The sequence below is a fragment of the Drosophila suzukii genome, chromosome Y (genome assembly GCF_043229965.1).
Source record: "Drosophila suzukii chromosome Y, CBGP_Dsuzu_IsoJpt1.0, whole genome shotgun sequence".
Classification (NCBI taxonomy): Eukaryota; Metazoa; Arthropoda; class Insecta; order Diptera; family Drosophilidae; genus Drosophila; species Drosophila suzukii.
In genome coordinates, this window is record NC_092085.1 from 11,639,034 (window position 1) to 11,662,007 (window position 22,974).

Sequence of the window (22,974 nt, forward strand, 5' to 3'; positions counted from 1 at the left end):
TCGTTCAATACTGGTCTTTGCCTCCCTAGCTGGTGCCAGTGCTGCTGGCAGATCTCTGGGCAGATCTCTGGGCTGTGCTGAAAATACGACCCTCTCGCACTGCCTTAAACTGAGTAGCGGCCATCGACTAAAACGCATTCTCCTGTTAGTCTACTATTATTATTTAATATATTAATCTCACTGAGAATAGGCGTCGACTAACACCCAATTTTCTAAAATCGGATGCTTCGTTCAAAAGTTATTTCCCTTTTTTGTGAGTTTGTATTAAACCCATTTTGGATTAACGGTCTTGAGGACTTTATGGACTTTTCTAAAATCCGATGCTTCGTTCAAAAGTTATTTCCCTTTTTTGTGAGTTTGTATTAAACCCATTTTGGATTAACGGTCTTGAGGACTTTATGGGTGTATTAAGAACCTCGAGATAGGACACCGAGTGTAACACAAATTTAAAGGTATTGCAAGAACTAAAAACATGGCTTACGACGACTTAAACAAATTCAATTGGTTTGGACGTAAAAGCAGGGAAAGTGAAAATTAGGAAATTGGAGCTTTTAGGGATGGTAAGGACAAATGGCCATATTATTAGCCAAGTTTTATTCTTACTAAGAATTCGCGTCGAATGACACCTCATTTGTTAAAAACAATTTTCGTCCAAAAGTTATTTCAAAAACAAGAATTTGGAGGACCTTCCAAAATTGTTATTACTATTAAAATTAAATAATTATACCCGTTACTCGTAGAGTAAAAGGGATTCGTCGGAAAGTATGTAACAGGCAGAAGGAAGCGTTTCCGACCCAATATATATATTCTCTATCTTTGATAGTTTCCGAGATATCCGCGCTCAAACTTACGATGTTTTGAAGTTTGTTGGCGGTTTGTGGGCGTTAAGGTGGGCGTGACATATTCGCGTAACTAATTTGCGGTGCGTACATACATACATACGAAATTTAAATATGAATCCCAATTCTCTATCTTTGATAGTTTCCGAGATAGCCGCGTTCATACCAATGACTTTTTGAAGTTTATGGGCGGTTTGTGGGCGTTAGAGTGGGCGTGGCATCTTGCTCTGCGCAAGAAGCTCAGAAATCCGCATGCCAAATCCCAATATCCTAGCTCTTATAGTTTCCGAGATCTTATCGTTCATACGGACAGGCAGACAGACGGACAGACGGACATGTCTAGATCTACAATTTTAAAATTTCCAATTCCAAATTTCCGGTTCCTAGGCCTTACCGGCTATTACAGAAAATATGTACAAAATTGCGCAAAAATTGCAAAACCCCTAACAAAGTATTTGAAAGGTCGAAATGGTAAAGTATCCAAAAAATGTCACGTTAGACTACAATACTGTTGGACGATTCAGCTGTAATAGCTTTTAACGAGCTCACAGATAATTTAATTGCACAAATCGAATTGGTACAACCAGATTATAGTAAAAAATTCACTTTGACGACCGATGTGTCCGATTTAGCTACCAACCAATAAGAAAAAACTTTAAGCAATAGTTTAGGCATTTAAAAATTAGCAAAATTCCAAAAAAATAAAAACATTGAAACGAAAAGATGGTATTCATTAGGATTCAGGATCTACCAATGCAGTCGCTGAGGCCTTATCAAGAATACAAACTAACAACCTAACTGACAGTAAAGAGTCGGTCTCAGATCAAAACACTCAGCAGAGAGTAGTTTTGAGAATGTTATACAAGAAACACCCAAACCCTTAAACCAGTTTAACCAACAATTGAGACGGTCAATATATCTGGAAATACCAGACATATAATACAATTTGATAACCCGGAAAATTTGGAATCAATCTTAAGGGAATGTATCCCTCCCAACATAACAATAGATGTACACTGTACTTATACACAATTTAAAATCCACTTAAAAAATTTCACGAATAAAAAATATAAAATAAAAATATTCGTCCAAGATGTAGAAAACGCTGAAGACAGAGCATTAATAATCGAAGAAACTCATTGAAGAGCATACAAGGAGCTGTCCGAAAATTACAAGCACGTTAGCAGACTATACTATTGGCCAAATTTGACCAAAAAACTCTAGGAGTACATAAAAAACTGTACAATTTGTAATAATAACAAATATAATACACACCCTGGCCTAATTTCTGTTGGTCAAGCACCCATCCCAAATAAAGAAGGAGACAATCTGCATAGCATAAATAATAGATATCGTTCGATTTAAAAAATTAAATTCAATTTTAAACACAGTTTGACTTAAATTACAGAATATGAATTCAATAATATAGTCGGATAGTACATATGATAGTAGTTGCCACCAATTCCGAAATAATTAATTACCCGAATCATGATTATACCCGGTACTCGTAGAGTAAAAGGGTATACTAGATTCGTCGAAAAGTATGTAACAGGCAGAAGAAAGCGTTTCCGACCCCATAAAGTATATACATTCTGTCCGTCTGTCTGTCCGGATGAACGCTGAGATCTCGGAAACTATGGGAGCTAGGCTATTGGGATTTGCGTGAAGATTCCTGAGCTTCTTACGCAGCGCAAGTTTGTTTCAGTAGAGTGCCACGCCCACTCTAACGCCCACAAACCGCCCAAAACTGTGGCTCCTACAGTTTTGATGCTAGAATAAAAATTTTAACTGAAATGTATTGTTCTCATCAATACCTATCGATTGACCCAAAAAAAAGTTTGCCACGCCCACTTTAACGCCCACAAACCGCGAAAATCTGTGACGCCCACAATTTTCATGCTAGATAAAAAATTTTAACTGAAATGTATTGGTCTCGTCGATACCTATCGATTGATCCAAAAAAAAATTTGCCACGCCCACTCTAACGCCCATAACGCTTAAATCTGTATACCGCCGGTAGGTGGCGCATTTTAATCTCGCTTTGCTGCTTGCATATCTCCATATAGCTGAGTAACGGGTATCTGATAGTCGAGGTACTCGACTATAGCGTTCTTCCTTGTTTTTATTAATTTGGTAAGTTTACACAAATCGAATTCGGGTAAAACGCAAATTAACACGACTTTACTTTAACATGGAATTACCGGTGGGTTCGCAAGACGATTTTAGATGGTTCGCTCAACTCGGTCAACTTCCTAAACGAAACTGATCTATTTTTATACCCGTTACTCGTAGAGTAAAAGGGTATACTAGATTCGTCGGAAAGTATGTAACAGGCAGAAGGAAGCGTTTCCGACCCCATAAAGTATATATATTCTTGATCAGGATCACTAGCCGAGTCGATCTAGCCATGTCCGTCTGTCCGTCAGTCCGTCTGTCCGTCTGTCTGTCCGTCTGTCCGGATGAACGCTGAGATCTCGGAAACTATGGGAGCTAGGCTATTGAGATTTGGCGTGCAGATTCCTGAGCTTCTTACGCAGCGCAAGTTTGTTTCAGTAGACTGCCACGCCCACTCTAACGCCCACAAACCGCCCAAAACTGTGGCTCCTACAGTTTTGATGCTAGAATAAAAATTTTAACTGAAATGTAATGTTCTCATCAATACCTATCGATTGACCTAAAAAAAAGTTTGCCACGCCCACTTTAACGCCCACAAACCGCGAAAACCTGTGACGCCCACAATTTTTATGCTAGATAAAAAATTTTAACTGAAATGTATTCGTCTCGTCATTACCTATCGATTGACTCAAAAAAAGTTTGCCACGCCCACAAACCGCCCAAGCCTGTGACGCCCACAATTTTCATGCTAGATAAAAAATTTTAACTGAAATGTATTGGTCTCGTCAATACCTATCGATTGATCCAAAAAAAAATTTTCCCACTCTAACGCCCATAACGCTTAAATCTGTCTACCGCCGGTAGGTGGCGCATTTTAATCTCGCTTTGCTGCGTGCATATCTCCATTTCCCTTTGAGTAACGGGTTCTTCCTTGTTAATAGTTTAAGTTTATACTTACGTAACTTTGACGCGTGCTTAACAAGAAACTCCTCCAATTTTTCACGCTCCCCAAGTTCAAGAACTGCACCTAAAGACCACATAAGAGAAAATAAAAAAATGCGCTCCAAAGCTTTTTCAGTACGTAACGGAATGTCTATTAAGAGTCCATCCATAATATCGAGCATTTGACGAATATATATGGCTTCAAGAATTCGCATTTTTGCTGACAGTCTTGACTGCAAAAATAAATGAGCATCATCATAAAGAACGTCGTAGCACCTGCGGAACACTTCACTATCTTCACCCTGTTTAAGTAACCAAGCTTCCATGTATATCCTCCAGCTTAACACGGATGAGCTTGTGAAAACCATTCCGACACGACTAACAGTAGCTGGAGATGCGTTATCAACATTATCAGGCTCAAATACCAATTTCGAATTGTCAGCCATTTTTATGCGATCGCCATTCGCAAGGGTAAGAGTCTTATTATCATCAAGAACCGAATTTAAGTTCTCTATCCAAACAGCGTCAACTGGTCCATCCAATACTATCCAACAATTTTGATGTAGTGGAACCTTAAGTGAACGACGCCAAAGTGTAGAGAAAATTCCGTCAGTCCAGTCGTTCGTAGCTACATCTAATCTCCCAAACATTTGTGGGGCCGTTATAGCTTTTGGATTCATTCGCATTTCCTTATGAGTTCTTCCCATCTCAGTAAAGCATCGAAGCATACATAAAGTACAACTTGTTTTTCCAGAACCAGTAGGTCCCATTAGCATTAGACCATGTCTAACAAGAGAAGTTTCATACAACTGCACAACTTTTAAATTCCACTCAGGATTATTAACGTAACCTAGTTCATCGCAAACCTTTACAATAGCTTTCTGTAGATCCCTATATACATTCGTCGTCAATTTTATACCAGGAAACATATCATCGACCAAAGACACAAAAAGCCCTTCATCTTCGTCAATTAGCTTCGAAACATTCATATCACGTAGGACGCGCATAACGATCGTTTCCTCTGTATCATTCGGATTCGATCTCTTTTGGGAACCCAGAGTACGAAGAACCGATAATATGTTACGGAGACCAAAATCATAATGGACTTGCTTTGACAATTGTTCTTCGCACAATTTATATAAGGTATACATTTTTCTTGATAAGACTACATTTTCTTTAAAGCCGCAGCTAGCCATTTTAACTCTAATAATAATCTGGCGATCGGGCACCATCATAGCTACCGTGCGAAACATTATTTTTAGATTTTCTGGTAACTCCTGGCGGCCAGCGTATCCGGGATTCATTGTAATAAAAATTCCAAACTCTGGATTAAGAGAAACTACATCACCATCTAAAAATATAAATGTGGAACGCTTCTCCTTTCTAGCTGTAAGGACAATGCTTTAAACACATATATGTCAGTAAATATATTTTGAATAAATAATAATGTAACTTACTATATTTGCTGAGCGGCCACAGAAAGTACAGGCAGTTCAATTCGGTTAAATTCGTCAAAGCATCCCCATGAGCCGGATTGTGCTAAGCCTTTATAGATGCGACCCAAACCACGAAAATCCATCTGATCGGAGCAATTAAAAACCACTACCAATTTTCCTAACGCCCGTCCCATATCTTTTGTTGTTTCTGTCTTACCAGTTCCTGCAGGTCCAGCAGGAGCACCTCCCATACACATTCCAACTGCCTGCGCCAGTGTTATATAGCACCGATCAGTGAGCGGAGTTATGGCCAATCGCTCTGTTACTCCCAGATACTCATTTTGGTATACAAAATTTACATCAGTTATACCAACAATGACATCATCATTGTCTTCATTATAGTAAAATCGGGCCTGCTTTTGCCACTCAAAGTCTCCAGCTGATTTAATTCTCAGCGTACACAAATCATCAAAAATATCTCGCTGATGTACATGTATTGTTACCATTGTCTCAAAACGTATTCGATCAAGAGAGGTTAAATCTTTTACAGTTAAGTCAATAAAAAAATTTAGGAGAACCAAAAATTTGTTATTTGTCCGTTTCATAATTGTCTTATCAGTCCGGCATTTTCTTAAAGCATATTCTGAATCTTTTGTCCAAAGAAGTTGCACTCCAACTACACCGGCTTGTCCGCAAAAAGTAGGGAATTCCTCGGCAAAATTAAACTCTGGATCATTTAAACTTACAGACATTAAGGCAAGAATTGCTCTAACAGTATCTTGCATTTCCTTTAATAAGCGACCTAGCCAAAGTTCTACGCTCCCTAGGCACTGAACGGAGTTTTCAAACTTTACTTTCTCTCGATTCATTGAATTCATAGATTCAATAATGTCAATAGATTTGTCCTGGAAGTCAACCGTGGCAATCGCATCAAATATACTTAAAAGATGAGGCTGTATGGAAGTTGGGTCAGACGCTTGGCCAAGTATTTCTAATAAAACTGGATCGGAAACAAAGAAAAAGCGGGGAAAAACTAGTCGTTTGGATTCTAAATATCCAGTTAAGCTTTTTTGGCAAGTCTCAAGTTGATCTAGGAGCCACGTTAAATTTGTTGCTAGGGACTCGTCTCCTGTGCAGCAATCAACTGCATTTGGAATTTCACGTGCGCGCATCATTATTTTTACATAACTTTTATCAATGTTTGTGAATCGTTTTGCCTCCATTGGTAACTGCTTTGAAATGTCTCCACCAACAAAAACGGCTTCTAAATAAATCCATAGGTTTTGAACCATTAGCCACTTTTCTAATATATCTCCAGTATTTACCAACTTGGATAGCCAAAGTTGAATTTCTTTTTTAAATGGGGCATTATATCGATTTGAGGCAAGTGAATTCATTATCATTAAGCTGTCTTCCAAAGACGATATAATCTCCAAAGTTTCTCCTCCCTTTAACACAAGATCACCTCTATTCTTGAATTGTCCCAATTGTAAGTTTACCAAAGACCAATCTAAAATTATCTGCTTAAGCTTAGCTTCTATATCCAATTCCTTACTTGCACCTACGCAAATGTCTTCAACGTCTTCTTTGTACTTAAGAATAGGCGCTTCAAGAAGTTTGCCTAAAGTAAACTTCGGATTTGTTGGATCAAAGTCAGTATTGAACAGTGCGTTTAAACGAATCCAATGTCTTTCTTTCATTGCCTTGTTTGTCATAAGCTCAAGCAATGGACACGTTTCATTAAAGTCATCAATTTTTGTCTTAAGATCAATAAAAGCTGGCCACGATTGCATTCCTTTGGGCAGCTTTCTGCAACGCAACTGAAAGTCTGCTAATTCAGCACTAATTTTTTCAATATTCACATCAGCCCAAGGCATTTCATAATAATCCGTTATAGTTTTTAAAACTTGAATATATAATGAGTAGAGCCGGTTGAGATAATTGAACTCCCGTTTACGTTGATGAAGTAATGGATAGTCTGTGATTGGTAATCCAAAAAGTTTTTCACCGCTACTATACATTTCAAACTTTCTCCAAAGCTCATCAAACCTGTTTTGAAAAAGAAAAACTCTATCACTAGCTTCCTTGGCAGATATGCCCTCCACCATTGGCCCATTCAACTCAAAATCTCGATTAAAATCATCAAACTCTTGAACAAATGTGGCTATTCCATCATTTAGCTCCCTTAAAAGAGGTTCCTCCATTTCTGAGATACGATCCGAAACTTTTTTCGCCTGTAAAAATATAAAAATGTCACTCATAAAATTTTTTATGTTACAAACATATAACTTACGTTTTCCAACATTTTATTAAACATTAACTGTAACCCTTCAACTTTATCGTAGTCTTCTTGAGGTACGTATATATTAAATTGTGAAAAGAGAGAGTAAGTATCAGTTATCAACTGGAGGCTTAAATCCATTCTGAAAAAAAGCAATTAGCAGTTTTTAAAAAAACACATATTGAGTTACACATTATTGATTTGGAGGTCTTCAAATCGTAATGTAATCTGAGTATAATTCTAAGAAACTATGCTAAGCAAGGAAGAAAACTATAGTTGAGTTCCTCGACTATCGGATACCAGTTACTCTTTAGATATACATTAAGCAAAGCGAGATTGTATTGCGCCATCTACGCGTCATCTCAATATATGGTTGTGGGCGGCAGACAGATTAAAGCGTTTGGGCGTTAGGGTGGGCGTGGCAATCTTTTTTGGATCAATCGATATGTATTGACGAGACAAAACAAATTTCAGTATAATTAAATAAGCTGTGGGCGTTACAGTTTTGAGCGGTTTTTTGCGAGTGCGTCACCAAAATGATCAATATAGGATACCAAAAAGGATAAATACAGCTGTTTGTCCTTTAGTAAAGAAACCAAGTCGTTCCATGCTCCAGTATCTATTTGTTCCGATCGTTCACCATTTCAGAAGTGGGCCAGGTTTCCTGTTTTCGACATAAACACAATCAAGCATATTCTGACCCAAAAATTCTCAAATTTTTGCCATGTCCCTTGGAAGTGATAACAACAAGTTATCTAATTATCCTTCAATAGTCCCAGGCACATCCGTAGATCCTCCCACACCCGAACTAAATACTAAGTCTTCGTCGCCCCGAAAAAGAGTCACCCGTGCAAACGATAAAATGGCTCAAATCAACAGAGTGAATTTAAATCCAGGGCAAACACTCCTTTGCCGGTCCCTTTAACTCTTTCTATGCTTAACATTTGACGCAAAGAAATACGCGCATTATGGGATCGCATCAAGGAAGAGTACGGCGATTGTACCGGGAGCATGGCAGAAGCCGGAGAAAGTGCACCCGATAGTTTGCCATTTTTCCGAGCTAAATACAGCTATTTCGTTTACGAAAAATGTGTTGCTCAGAACGCGGATATAACAGCCCAATATCCCCAAGTGCAAGCTGTTTCCCACCCAGACCTACATTTCCTTTGGCTGTCAGCTGCCTTCGTGCGATACCGATGTTTTCACCGGAGATTATCTGCGTTGGCCGACTTTTAGGGATCTGTTTAGGGATCCATTTTTAAAAGTAATCCAAGGCCGACGCCGGTCAAAAACTTTTTCATCTAAATGCAAAAACAAGTTGCGATGCACAAAATTCACATTACCCCTACCAACGATGGCTTTCGCTCAACCTGAGCTAACCTAACTGAGCGTGTCGAAAGCAAGCGATTGTAAGTAAATAGCCAATTGATACTTTTAAATATCCGTGAGCTTAAAAACACCATCCAGGGTTGCCTTTTGTTTTTAGAAAAGTCCAGGACTCAAATCGAAAATTGGCATTGCCTCTTGGTGTACATGATCTCCTCCAAACTCCCTAAGCTCACGCTATCCTTGTGGGAACAGTCCCTACACAAAAAGGCAGATATTCCGACGTGGCAAAAGATGAACATCGGACCTTAGAAGCCATTTATGACGAAAGCATCCGCCTCCAGTGCAGCGTCTCGAAGAATAAATTCTTACGAGAGAAGAGTAGCACCCAAACGTAAAGGATGTGATATTGGCAAGAAGAAAAACCATCCTGTCCGCACATATGCACGATTTCTCCAGATGACGGTCGACGAGCGATCGGCATATATAAAAAGAAAGCAGCTATGTCTGAGCTGCTGATTGCGAAAGCACTCATGTTGCTTTACGTGGCGCGGCCGCTATCACACCCTACACCGCAGAGGCAACTCATCCCAGCGCCTTCAAATTCATACTCAAATAAAGACCAAATTCACCAGTTGCCACCGCTACGGGTCCCACGGACTCTACAGTCCATAGATCCGTCTTGCTGGGCACGGCTCTAATTGACATATGTACCCGAGGTCCAATTTTAAAGCTAGTGCCGTGTTAGATTCTGAGCAGCTGCTCAAATTAACTAAGCTCTGTCAGCTTACCATCCGTTTTCCGAATAGGCCTAGCTTGCAAGTAAACACGACTGCCTATGCTCTTGCGCAAATAGCTGGAATCCTTCCATATTGTTTGATTCCGCAACAGTTACTTGATCTAAAGTTTTACGAGAGCGCACAGATTGATATTCTGGACGAGGCCGATGTATTCCCATCCGATCTCTTTGGCGGCACCCGGCCGAACATTTTTGGCTCCCTCCTCGGTCAAGAACCCATTTTTGGGTGGATCCTAACAGGACCCGTGCTCCATGGCAAAATCGGAATTAAGCCTATTCCACGCGACTTTCCCACTCGTTTGTATAAACTTCTCACCAAGTTTTGGGAGGTGGAGGATCTGCCAGTAAAAGTGGTAAAGGCATCCGATTTGACCTGTGAGGAAAGTTTTCTTAGGTCATTCCAGATTCTAAGAACCGAGCAACGTCTAAGAAGGGACAGATCTGAAAACCAAAGAGAATCTCTCATGAGAGAAGTCCTTCCTGAAGCCATTCCTGGCGATTCGAGTCGAGCAACGTCATTCGCAATCACATGTACATATGAGAGCTGACTCCGCAGAGGGCGCTAGGCTCATTGTTCGCGAGCTACAAAGTGCTCTAGATTCCGCTGGTTTTCCATTGAGAAAATGTACCTTTAACCACAATGATCTCTTAGCTCATATTTCGTCTTGAATATCTTCTGACTGCAGGCTTCCTCGAGATCGACACTGAAAGCACACCCAAAACTCTCTCGTCCCACCATATTTTTTTGTTTTTTAAATGCTTTGCTATTTATTTATTGAATCTTTTCCCTTTGGATACTAACAATAAGTGTTTCAAATCTTAGACTAATTAATCTAGTTCACAGTCAGTTTGTTTGTCTATTTCATCTTTTACGGTAAGAATGCTTCGGTCCCTGTGGATGTTTTGGTTGCGAACATACCATGGTGCCCCAGTGATAGTTCGCAGGATTTTCGATTGAACGCGCTATATAATGTCTATGTTGCTTCTGCTGGCGTTCCCCCATAGCTGGGAGCCATATGTCCAGATGGGCTTGAGATTGGAGTTGTAGAGCAAAACCTTGTAGTCCAGACGCAGTGGGCGAACGAGCGTTAAGAATCCAGTGGAAGCTGCTGGCCTTTAGTTTTAGAGGTACTTTCTTGCGTTCGATGTGTCTTCTCCAGGTTAGTCGTCTGTCAAGGCGGACGCCGAGATACGTTACATCGTTGACTTGGGGAATCTGCGTATTATTCAATAATAGTGGAGGGCATGTTTGTCTGTTGAGAGTAAACGATATGTGTTTACAGATGGGCTTGAGAGTGGAGTTGTAGAGAGTTGTGGCTCGGCCTGGGCACCTCGAGCGACTTAAAATTGCGGTGTCATCAGCGAACGTAGATGTTATTTGCTGCTCGTTCGTGGGAATATCCGCTGTGTATAGGAGGAACAGAGTAGTCCCTAGCGCGCTTCCTTGCGGGAATTCAGCTTTGATAATGTAGTCATCGGATGTTGTTGTATTTCACCTTACTGCGAAGGTCCTGTTGTATAGATACGACTCAAGAAGCTTGTGAGTGTAATCAGGTAAGTGTGTTTTGATCTTGTGCATGAGGCCATCTAGCCATACTCGATCGAAGGCTTGAGATACATCGAGGAATATTGCGCTGCAGTATTCCCGATGCTCTAAGGCTGTGCGTATTTCAGATGTTATTCTGTTAACTTGTTAGATTGTTCCATGGTTTTGACGAAGTCCAATTTGATGACACACACATTGTGTGCTCCTAGATATGGTGTTAAGCGAGTTAAAAGGCATTATTCGAACAGCTTAGACAGACACGATAATAAACTAATTGTTCTGTAGGTTGACGGAATTGTGTGGTCTTTTCCATGCTTCGGTTTCATAATGATAACAGAATTTTTCAATTTTTTCGGATAGTTGCCGAGTTATAATCCCATTGAAGAGCTTATAAATAACCTCAATGGAAGAGTTTGGAAGTTCAATTAACATTTTTACGGTTATTTCGCCACCGCCAGGGGCCTTTTTCGGTTTCAGTTCCCCAATGACTTTCGCGATCTCCTTTGGCTGAAACAATGGTGGTAGGGAAATAGATTCAGATTCGATTTGTGGTAGGAAAAATGAACCAGTGGCAGGGTTCGGCTGGAAGACATTTCTTAGATGTAAAGCAAAAGTTTCGGCTCTATCTTCGTCGCTGCGGGCCCAGATGCTAAATGAGTTTCTTATCGGAGTGACTGTTTCGATTGGAGAGCTCAGATTTGGGTGAGCCCTCCACGTAGGATGTTTTGTACTGGTTGGCGATAGTTTTTTACTGTACTGCAGCTGTGCATTTTCTGTTTCTTGCTTTAGAGCTCGATTTAGTGAGCGAGTGGCTTCCTTAAGACGTTGTTTTGATGACGGCGATCTGTTGGTTTGCCAGGCACGTCGCAGGCTCCTCTTTTCTAGGTCTAACCGTTCAATTTGCAGATTAGTTTTGAAGTGGTTGGTTTGCACGTCCCTGCCTTGTGGTGTTGAGATAGTGGCTGTCTCCACGAATACTTCTTCAAGAGCATCGGTAGAGCAGTCGATGTCCGCTTCGATGTTGAAGTGAGGGGTTAATTTGATGTGTGAGCTTACATACTTTTTATATTTTAACCAGTTGGTTCTGTGCAACTTCAGCATGAGGTGGTGATCCGTGGTTTTTGTGCTTTGAAGAAGAGTTATTAGCACTGGCGAATGGTCTGACGACAGGTCCGAAAGCGCTTTGGCGCTTATTATACTGCGGGGAATGTTTTTTGTCACCGCAAAGTCTATTATGTCTGGAACTTTCCTTGGGTCTGTTGGGCAGTATGTGGGGCTGCCAAGGGATACTTAGTCTAATTTGTTGTTCGGTTTTATGATTGCATTGTATAATTGCCTTCCTTTGGGAGTCACAAGGCGTGATCCCCAGTGCGTGTGTTTGGCATTATAGTCCCCTGCAGCTATAAAGCGATCTCCAAGCAAGTTGCAGAAGTCCATGAATTGTCCTTCAGAAATTGTAAAGCGAGGCGGGCAGTAGACAGCGGCTATGGTGAGGTTTCCGTTGCAAGTAATTAGTTGAAAACCTTTGGTGAAAGTGGTGCTTGATGCGTTCCCTGATTAGGACGCCGGTTCCGCCGTGGGCTTACCATCTGGATGGTCTGTGCGGTAAAAAGTGTAGCCTCTTATTTGGAACTTGTATTTGTTTGTGAGGTGCGTCTCTACCAGAAGCATAATGTCGATATGATTTTCATTCAGGAACTGTGTTACTTCAAGGTTGTGCCGTGAAACGCCATTGGCGTTCCACATTGTTATTCGTAGATTTGCCATCTGATTATTTTGACTGCTTAGCTGCTCTGGTTTTCTGCTGCTTAGCTGCTTCTGGTTTTGAACCAGTGTTTGCATGGTCGTTTTCATGAATGACATGAGTTCCATCATACTTTGTTGCATGGTGACCATCATAGTTTCCAGAGTGCTTTGCGACTGTACTTGGATCTCCTACGCGTTTCCTAGATTAGACTGGAGTGGGTTTTCTGTCCCCGATCGAAGGGCATCGGCGTATAAGAATCCCTTCTGGGTATTTAGTTGACCAAATGAAGATCTTTCAGCAGTGCCGAAAAATACTTCCGGCGCTATTAAGTGTACGCACTTTGGGTATTCTGATGACGCGTTGCTATCACTTTTCGCATGCGGTCCTTCATCTCCTTGTAGATCGGACAGCCCCTGTAGTTTGCCGTGGGGTTTTTTCTTTTTGGGGTCTTCTTTGTTGGCAGGGCATTTAGCCGAATTGTGGAAGTCTCCACAAGCTACACAGACTGTTCGAAGCGAACAGTATGCCCTGGTGTGTCCATACTCCTGACAATTTGTGCATTGCACTGGGCCGTTCCTTTTATGTGGCTCTTCCACGTTAATTCTTCGGTGCAATAAGTATTGCAGGTTATAAATGGGGTGCACTTCATTTTTCTTCAAGACTCTGCTGTCTGGCTCCAGCTCGACCCTGAAGAGTGGTTGCGGCACCTTGTTCCTGTTTATAATGTTACTGACGTTCTTTGCAGAAAACCCCTTTTCCTTAAGAGCATCGATAACTTCCTTGGCGGTTACGTCGGGCTCGATTCCTTTTATTACCACTTGCAGGCCCTTGCTGCTTTTTAGTTGGTACGTGTAGTAGCTTTTCCTAGCTTCCTCCAGGTATTTGGATACTGCTCGGAAATATTCTTCAGTTTTGCTCTGAAGCTTGGTTTCATGGATATCCCCTTTTGTGACCGGAACAACATAAAAGTTTCCGTACCCGGTCAGCGCAACAATTTTGTTGACCAGGGCGTACGAGATTTTCTCCCTAATGTAAATTGGTGGGGTCTTAGGTTTCGGTTGGGTCTCCTGAGCACGTTTTGGTTCATTTTCAGCTAGAAGCGCAAATCTATTGCTGTTGGATCTTTCGGATAATTTATTGTCTATCTGGACTCGGTTTATTTTGGACTTGTTACCTACCGCGGTGTTCTGCGGGCTAGACTTACGCTTGATAAGGATGTACCGATCTAGTCCGTATGGCCGGACCAGCTTGCTGAATTTTGTTTTGGTTTTGATTTGTTGTCGTGGTTTTTGTTGCCGTTGTTTTTAGCGTTACGTTCGACGACTTTGTAGTCGATGCCGAAATAATTCTTCGGTGCAATAAGTATTGCAGGTTATAAATGGGGTATTTAGTTATTTAGTTATTTAGTTATTTAGTTATTTAGTTATTTAGTTATTTAGTTATTTAGTTATTTAGTTATTTAGTTATTTAGTTATTTAGTTATTTAGTTATTTAGTTATTTAGTTATTTAGTTATTTAGTTATTTAGTTATTTAGTTATTTAGTTATTTAGTTATTTAGTTATTTAGTTATTTAGTTATTTAGTTATTTAGTTATTTAGTTATTTAGTTATTTAGTTATTTAGTTATTTAGTTATTTAGTTATTTAGTTATTTAGTTATTTAGTTATTTAGTTATTTAGTTATTTAGTTATTTAGTTATTTAGTTATTTAGTTATTTAGTTATTTAGTTATTTAGTTATTTAGTTATTTAGTTATTTAGTTATTTAGTTATTTAGTTATTTAGTTATTTAGTTATTTAGTTATTTAGTTATTTAGTTATTTAGTTATTTAGTTATTTAGTTATTTAGTTATTTAGTTATTTAGTTATTTAGTTATTTAGTTATTTAGTTATTTAGTTATTTAGTTATTTAGTTATTTAGTTATTTAGTTATTTAGTTATTTAGTTATTTAGTTATTTAGTTATTTAGTTATTTAGTTATTTAGTTATTTAGTTATTTAGTTATTTAGTTATTTAGTTATTTAGTTATTTAGTTATTTAGTTATTTAGTTATTTAGTTATTTAGTTATTTAGTTATTTAGTTATTTAGTTATTTAGTTATTTAGTTATTTAGTTATTTAGTTATTTAGTTATTTAGTTATTTAGTTATTTAGTTATTTAGTTATTTAGTTATTTAGTTATTTAGTTATTTAGTTATTTAGTTATTTAGTTATTTAGTTATTTAGTTTTTTAGTTTTTTAGTTATTTAGTTATTTAGTTATTTAGTTATTTAGTTATTTAGTTATTTAGTTATTTAGTTATTTAGTTATTTAGTTATTTAGTTATTTAGTTATTTAGTTATTTAGTTATTTAGTTATTTAGTTATTTAGTTATTTAGTTATTTAGTTATTTAGTTATTTAGTTATTTAGTTATTTAGTTATTTAGTTATTTAGTTATTTAGTTATTTAGTTATTTAGTTATTTAGTTATTTAGTTATTTAGTTATTTAGTTATTTAGTTATTTAGTTATTTAGTTATTTAGTTATTTAGTTATTTAGTTATTTAGTTATTTAGTTATTTAGTTATTTAGTTATTTAGTTATTTAGTTATTTAGTTATTTAGTTATTTAGTTATTTAGTTATTTAGTTATTTAGTTATTTAGTTATTTAGTTATTTAGTTATTTAGTTATTTAGTTATTTAGTTATTTAGTTATTTAGTTATTTAGTTATTTAGTTATTTAGTTATTTAGTTATTTAGTTATTTAGTTATTTAGTTATTTAGTTATTTAGTTATTTAGTTATTTAGTTATTTAGTTATTTAGTTATTTAGTTATTTAGTTATTTAGTTATTTAGTTATTTAGTTATTTAGTTATTTAGTTATTTAGTTATTTAGTTATTTAGTTATTTAGTTATTTAGTTATTTAGTTATTTAGTTATTTAGTTATTTAGTTATTTAGTTATTTAGTTATTTAGTTATTTAGTTATTTAGTTATTTAGTTATTTAGTTATTTAGTTATTTAGTTATTTAGTTATTTAGTTATTTAGTTATTTAGTTATTTAGTTATTTAGTTATTTAGTTATTTAGTTATTTAGTTATTTAGTTATTTAGTTATTTAGTTATTTAGTTATTTAGTTATTTAGTTATTTAGTTATTTAGTTATTTAGTTATTTAGTTATTTAGTTATTTAGTTATTTAGTTATTTAGTTATTTAGTTATTTAATTATTTAGTTATTTAGTTATTTAGTTATTTAGTTATTTAGTTATTTAGTTATTTAGTTATTTAGTTATTTAGTTATTTAGTTATTTAGTTATTTAGTTATTTAGTTTAGTTATTTAGTTAGTTTAGTTATTTAGTTAGTTAGTTATTTAGTTATTTAGTTATTTAGTTATTTAGTTATTTAGTTATTTAGTTATTTAGTTATTTAGTTATTTAGTTATTTAGTTATTTAGTTATTTAGTTATTTAGTTATTTAGTTATTTAGTTATTTAGTTATTTAGTTATTTAGTTATTTAGTTATTTAGTTATTTAGTTATTTAGTTATTTAGTTATTTAGTTATTTAGTTATTTAGTTATTTAGTTATTTAGTTATTTAGTTATTTAGTTATTTAGTTATTTAGTTATTTAGTTATTTAGTTATTTAGTTATTTAGTTATTTAGTTATTTAGTTATTTAGTTATTTAGTTATTTAGTTATTTAGTTATTTAGTTATTTAGTTATTTAGTTATTTAGTTATTTAGTTATTTAGTTATTTAGTTATTTAGTTATTTAGTTATTTAGTTATTTAGTTATTTAGTTATTTAGTTATTTAGTTATTTAGTTATTTAGTTATTTAGTTATTTAGTTATTTAGTTATTTAGTTATTTAGTTATTTAGTTATTTAGTTATTTAGTTATTTAGTTATTTAGTTATTTAGTTATTTAGTTATTTAGTTATTTAGTTATTTAGTTATTTAGTTATTTAGTTATTTAGTTATTTAGTTATTTAGTTATTTAGTTATTTAGTTATTTAGTTATTTAGTTATTTAGTTATTTAGTTATTTAGTTATTTAGTTATTTAGTTATTTAGTTATTTAGTTATTTAGTTATTTAGTTATTTAGTTATTTAGTTATTTAGTTATTTAGTTATTTAGTTATTTAGTTATTTAGTTATTTAGTTATTTAGTTATTTAGTTATTTAGTTATTTAGTTATTTAGTTATTTAGTTATTTAGTTATTTAGTTATTTAGTTATTTAGTTATTTAGTTATTTAGTTATTTAGTTATTTAGTTATTTAGTTATTTAGTTATTTAGTTATTTAGTTATTTAGTTATTTAGTTATTTAGTTATTTAGTTATTTATTTTAGTTATTTAGTTATTTAGTTATTTATTGTAGTTATTTAGTTATTTAGTTATTTAGTTATTGTAGTTATTGTAGTTATTGTAGTTATTGTAGTTATTGTAGTTATTGTAGTTATTGTAGTTATTGTAGTTATTGTAGTTATTGTAGTTATTGTAGTTATTGTAGTTATTGTAGTTATTGTAGTTATTGTAGTTATTGTAGTTATTGTAGTTATTGTAGTTATTGTAGTTATTGTAGTTATTGTAGTTATTGTAGTTATTGTAGTTATTGTAGTTATTGTAGTTATTGTAGTTATTGTAGTTATTGTAGTTATTGTAGTTATTGTAGTTATTGTAGTTATTGTAGTTATTGTAGTTATTGTAGTTATTGTAGTTATTGTAGTTATTGTAGTTATTGTAGTTATTGTAGTTATTGTAGTTATTGTAGTTATTGTAGTTATTGTAGTTATTGTAGTTATTGTAGTTATTGTAGTTATTGTAGTTATTGTAGTTATTGTAGTTATTGTAGTTATTGTAGTTATTGTAGTTATTGTAGTTATTGTAGTTATTGTAGTTATTGTAGTTATTGTAGTTATTGTAGTTATTGTAGTTATTGTAGTTATTGTAGTTATTGTAGTTATTGTAGTTATTGTAGTTATTGTAGTTATTGTAGTTATTGTAGTTATTGTAGTTATTGTAGTTATTGTAGTTATTGTAGTTATTTAGTTATTTAGTTATTTAGTTATTTAGTTATTTAGTTATTTAGTTATTTAGTTATTTAGTTATTTAGTTATTTAGTTATTTAGTTATTTAGTTATTTAGTTATTTAGTTATTTAGTTATTTAGTTATTTAGTTATTTAGTTATTTAGTTATTTAGTTATTTAGTTATTTAGTTATTTAGTTATTTAGTTATTTAGTTATTTAGTTATTTAGTTATTTAGTTATTTAGTTATTTAGTTATTTAGTTATTTAGTTATTTAGTTATTTAGTTATTTAGTTATTTAGTTATTTAGTTATTTAGTTATTTAGTTATTTAGTTATTTAGTTATTTAGTTATTTAGTTATTTAGTTATTTAGTTATTTAGTTATTTAGTTATTTAGTTATTTAGTTATTTAGTTATTTAGTTATTTAGTTATTTAGTTATTTAGTTATTTAGTTATTTAGTTATTTAGTTATTTAGTTATTTAGTTATTTAGTTATTTAGTTATTTAGTTATTTAGTTATTTAGTTATTTAGTTATTTAGTTATTTAGTTATTTAGTTATTTAGTTATTTAGTTATTTAGTTATTTAGTTATTTAGTTATTTAGTTATTTAGTTATTTAGTTATTTAGTTATTTAGTTATTTAGTTATTTAGTTATTTAGTTATTTAGTTATTTAGTTATTTAGTTATTTAGTTATTTAGTTATTTAGTTATTTAGTTATTTAGTTATTTAGTTATTTAGTTATTTAGTTATTTAGTTATTTAGTTATTTAGTTATTTAGTTATTTAGTTATTTAGCTATTTAGTTATTTAGTTATTTAGTTATTTAGATATTTAGTTATTTAGTTACTGCTCGGAAATGTTCTTCAGATTTGGTCTGAAGCTTGGTTTAATGGATATCCCCTTTTGTGACCGGAACAACATGAAAGTTTCCGTCTCCGGTCAGCGCAACAATTTTGTTGACCCGGGCGTTCGAGATTTTCTCCCTAATGTAAATTGGTGGGGGCTTAGGTTTCGGTTCGGTCTCCTGAGCCCGTCCTGATTCATTTTCTGCTAGAAGCGCAAATCGATTGTTGTCGGATCTCCAGGGTAATATATCTTCTACTTGGACACGGTTTATGTTTGACTTGTTACCTACGCTTGATATGGATGTACCAATCTAGTCCGGTCTGTATGGCCGGACCCGCTTGCTGAATTTTTTTTTCGGTTTTGATTTGTTGTCGTGGTTTTTGTTTCCGTTGTATTTAGAGCTGCGGTTGCAGTCGATTCCAAAATAAAAGTCGTAGCGGTGGTTGTCGTTGGTTTTTTTGTCGTAGCTGTAGTTGTTGCTGACAAATTTAGTGCGGATGCAGAAGTTTTACCGTTGCATGTTGTTGGTGCGCCAGGGGTCGAAACTGATGGTGGGGGGGTTTTGCATAGTTGCCTCCACGCCGTCGGAGTGGGGGTATCCGTAAGTAAGCATGGTGAGGCAAGATCGTGCTCTTTGGCTATCGACCGACAGTAGGGTGGTTTTTTGCACTTCGCTATCACGAGTTGAGACATACGAAAAGTAACCGCCTCATCGGCTCGCGGATCTGAGTCGCTCTTTATTCTGTTCGTAGCTCATTGAGCTTTTATTAGCGTGGCACTTATTTATTATTATAGAATGAAAAAATGTATGTGCTAGTTAAAGTCATTACACCGATTTTGTGTTGAAACCTAAATTTCTTTGGGTTTTAGCGTCTTTCCGCTTATTTGAAATTAACCAGTTTAGTTTTTGTGTTTTGTTTGAATTTAATTTATCAACTTTCTTTCACTTTTCGCGGAGCTCGCACAAGACACGTCCGCTCTCTTCAGCGGTCACGAATTGATCATAGTCACCATATTTAACAACGGAAATCTCCCCAAGCTGTTTGATCCACAAGGCTGGTTCGTTCTATCAATCTTTATGCAAGAGATTTGGTTTCAGGTTCTCGGTTGGGTTGGCTTCAGGTTCTTGGTTGCGAACTTCCAACTTCCATGGACTCCACAGTCCAAAATTACTTCGGGACGGGGTATAGATCCGTCTTTCTGGGCACCGCCATAATTGACATATGTCACCTGGGGTCGAATTTTAAAGCTTGTGCCCTGATAGATTCAGGATCATAGGCAACCTTTATTTCTGAGCGGCTGTTCAAATTAATTGAGTTGCCTCACCAGGTAATCCGAGCCCAAGTATCAGGCTTAACCCAGACAGTATCCGCTGAATCCAAAAAGCTCTGTCAGTTTAACATCCGTTCTCCGAGCAGGCCTAGCCTGCAAATAAACACGACGGCCTATGTTCTTCCTCAATTAGCTGGAAAACCTCCCATCTTGTCCAATTCCGTAAACGTTTCTACGGGATCTTCCCGAACTGCCACTAGCGGATCCAAAGTTCTACGAGAGCGCACAAATCGATATTCTGGTCGGGGCCGACGTACTGCCACCCATTCTTCTAAGCGGCACCCGGCCGAACATTTGTGGCTCTCTCCTCGGTCAAGAAACCATTTTCGGGTGCATCCAAACAGGACCCGTTCCTGCTCCAAGGGAAAATCAGATTTCCGTTTTTTCCACACGGTTGACACGTCCCTGGATAGGCTTCTCACCAAATTTTGGGAGGTGGAGGATCTGCCAGTAAGTGATAAAATCTTCCGATTTGACATGTAAGGAAAATTTTCTCCGAACGACTACGAGAGACGATAACGGCAGGTATGTCGTAAGTCTTCCGTTTCGTGATCCCGAAAACGTAAAATCCGCCCTCCGAGCAACGCCTAAAGAGGGACAGTCAGCTGAAAGCCAAATACGACTCCGTGATTCAAGAGTACTTCGACCTCCATCACACGAATGAAGTCCTTCCTACCCATAATTCTGCCAGTTATTACCTTCCCCATCATGCTGTGCTCAAGCCGGAAAGAACAACCACCAAGCTACGTGTGGTTTTCAATGCCTCCAGCCCAAACTAACTATCCAGTTACTGAAGTGGCGATATTTCCGATACGTCTACAGTGCCGATATCGAGAAAATGTATCAGCAGATATGGGTAGATCCGAAGCATTCCCCGTTCCAGCGCAACTTATTCCGCAACAGCGAGGGGCACATTCGAGATTTCGAATTACAGACGGTAACTTTTGGAGTCAATTGCGCTCCGTTCCTGGCGATTCGAGTCCTACAACAGCTGGCAACTGACGTGCAGCTCAGCCATCCAAGAGCGAGCAACGTCATTTTAAATCATATGTATGTAGACGATGTCCTTTCGGGAGCTGACTCCGCCGAGGACGCTAAATTTTCTAAATTCCGCAGGGTTTCCATTGAGTAAATGGACCTGCAACCACAAAGAAATCTTAGCTCATATCCAAAGCGATCATCTTCTGACAACAGAGTTCCTCGAGATCGACACTGAGCACAGCCAAAACTCTCGGCGTACGATAGTAGGAGACGTGCGATAAGTTCTTTTTTGTCCCACCAGATTTAGCAACGGAAATCTCCCACACGAAACGCCAAGTCCTTTCCCAAATTGCCAAGCTGTTTGATCAAGCAAAATCTTTATGCAAGAGATTTGGCTTCAGGATCTAGGTTGGGACGACAATGTTCCAATTGAGCTGTGCCATAGGTGGAACAGCTTTCTCCAAAGCTCTTCGGTCCTAGACCAGGTCAGAATACCCAGATGGGTTTACTTCCGTCCTCGCAAAAGGCATACGGTGCTGCGATCTATGTGCGCGTAGAAGTGGGCCATAAGAAGATGGTGCACTTGCTCACGGCCAAGACGCGTGTGGCGCCAGTTAAGACGGTGTCCCTTTCCAGGCTGGAGTTATGTAGGGCTCTCCTTTTATCCGAGGTGGCCGAAGCCATTCTTCCTAATATGCCGAGGCTGACCTCAAAATTCCATTGTTGGATCGATTCCACGATTGTGCTAGCATGGTTAGCCAAACCAGCGTGCCATTGGACAACGTTCGTTGCCAACAGGGTGATGAAGATCACCGAGTCCACTGAGGCGGCCAATTGGTCGCCCGAACATAATCCAGCTGATTTGGCTAGTCGAGGAGTTCCCCTTCAAGAGCTGGTGGATAACCCGCTTTGGTGGCATGGACCCACTTGGCTGCAATGTCCACGCGATCATTGGCCCAGCCAGGGAACCGACCTGCCGGTGACTGAGATCGAAAAGCGTGCCGTTAAAGCCCATGTGGCGTCTATGCCGACGGAAGATTTCCTGGATCGCTTTGCGGGTCCTCGCGTAGGTCCATCGATTTGTCCAACGATGTCGAAGACAATCACCGCTTTCCGGGGTCCGTCTGGAGGCCCAGGACGTTGCCGCCGCGGAACAACTCATGACAATTTGCACTCAGCGCAGGTATTTTTCCGAAGAACACCGCTGCTTGAGTCAGAAGCGTCCTGTGCCCGCGGCAAGTTCGACTCTCTCCCTGAACCCCTTTCTAGACAAGAAAGGGCTAATCAGGGCATGCGGCCGCGTAACGGCCTCCGACAGTTTGCGGTATGATGAACGACATCCTATAATCCTAACGTACGAATGTTCACTCTCGCGGCTTCTGGTAAAATTCACGCATCTCATTTCGTTACATGGTGGTAACCAGTTAGTGGTGCGTCTCACCCGGTCCATCTACTGGGTCCCGAGAATAAAGAACATGGTGAAAGCAGTGGTTAACTCCTGCGAGGTCTGCGTTATCCACAAAAAGAGATTGCAAGTTCAGATGATGGGAAGCTTTCCGAAAGGGCGAGTGTCTTTTTCCCGTCCGTTCACGTACACAGGGATGGACTACGCCGGCCCGTTTTATATAAAAAATTATACCGGAAGAGCTTGTCTCATTACGAAAGGGTATGTGTGGGTTTTCGTTTGTTTTTCTACAAAGGCCATCCATCTAGTGCCTACATCCGACTTGAAAAGTTTCTTGCCGCTTTCCCTCGTTTCGTATCTAGAAGATATCCCGCCA

General features: G+C 37.0%; 1 protein-coding gene across 1 annotated transcript in view; it reads right to left on the minus strand.

Moving 5' to 3' along the window:
- The window catches only part of kl-3 (dynein heavy chain 8, axonemal kl-3), an 895,452-nt gene that overhangs the window by 697,263 nt on the left and 175,215 nt on the right, over positions 1 to 22,974 (minus strand). Inside the window, exons 8-10 of the mRNA XM_070997912.1 lie at positions 7,626 to 7,755; positions 5,354 to 7,566; positions 3,913 to 5,297 (exon numbers count right to left, since the gene is read on the minus strand). Coding sequence (XP_070854013.1) covers positions 3,913 to 5,297; positions 5,354 to 7,566; positions 7,626 to 7,755 — 3,728 coding nt within the window. The remainder of the gene's footprint in view (positions 1 to 3,912; positions 5,298 to 5,353; positions 7,567 to 7,625; positions 7,756 to 22,974) is intronic.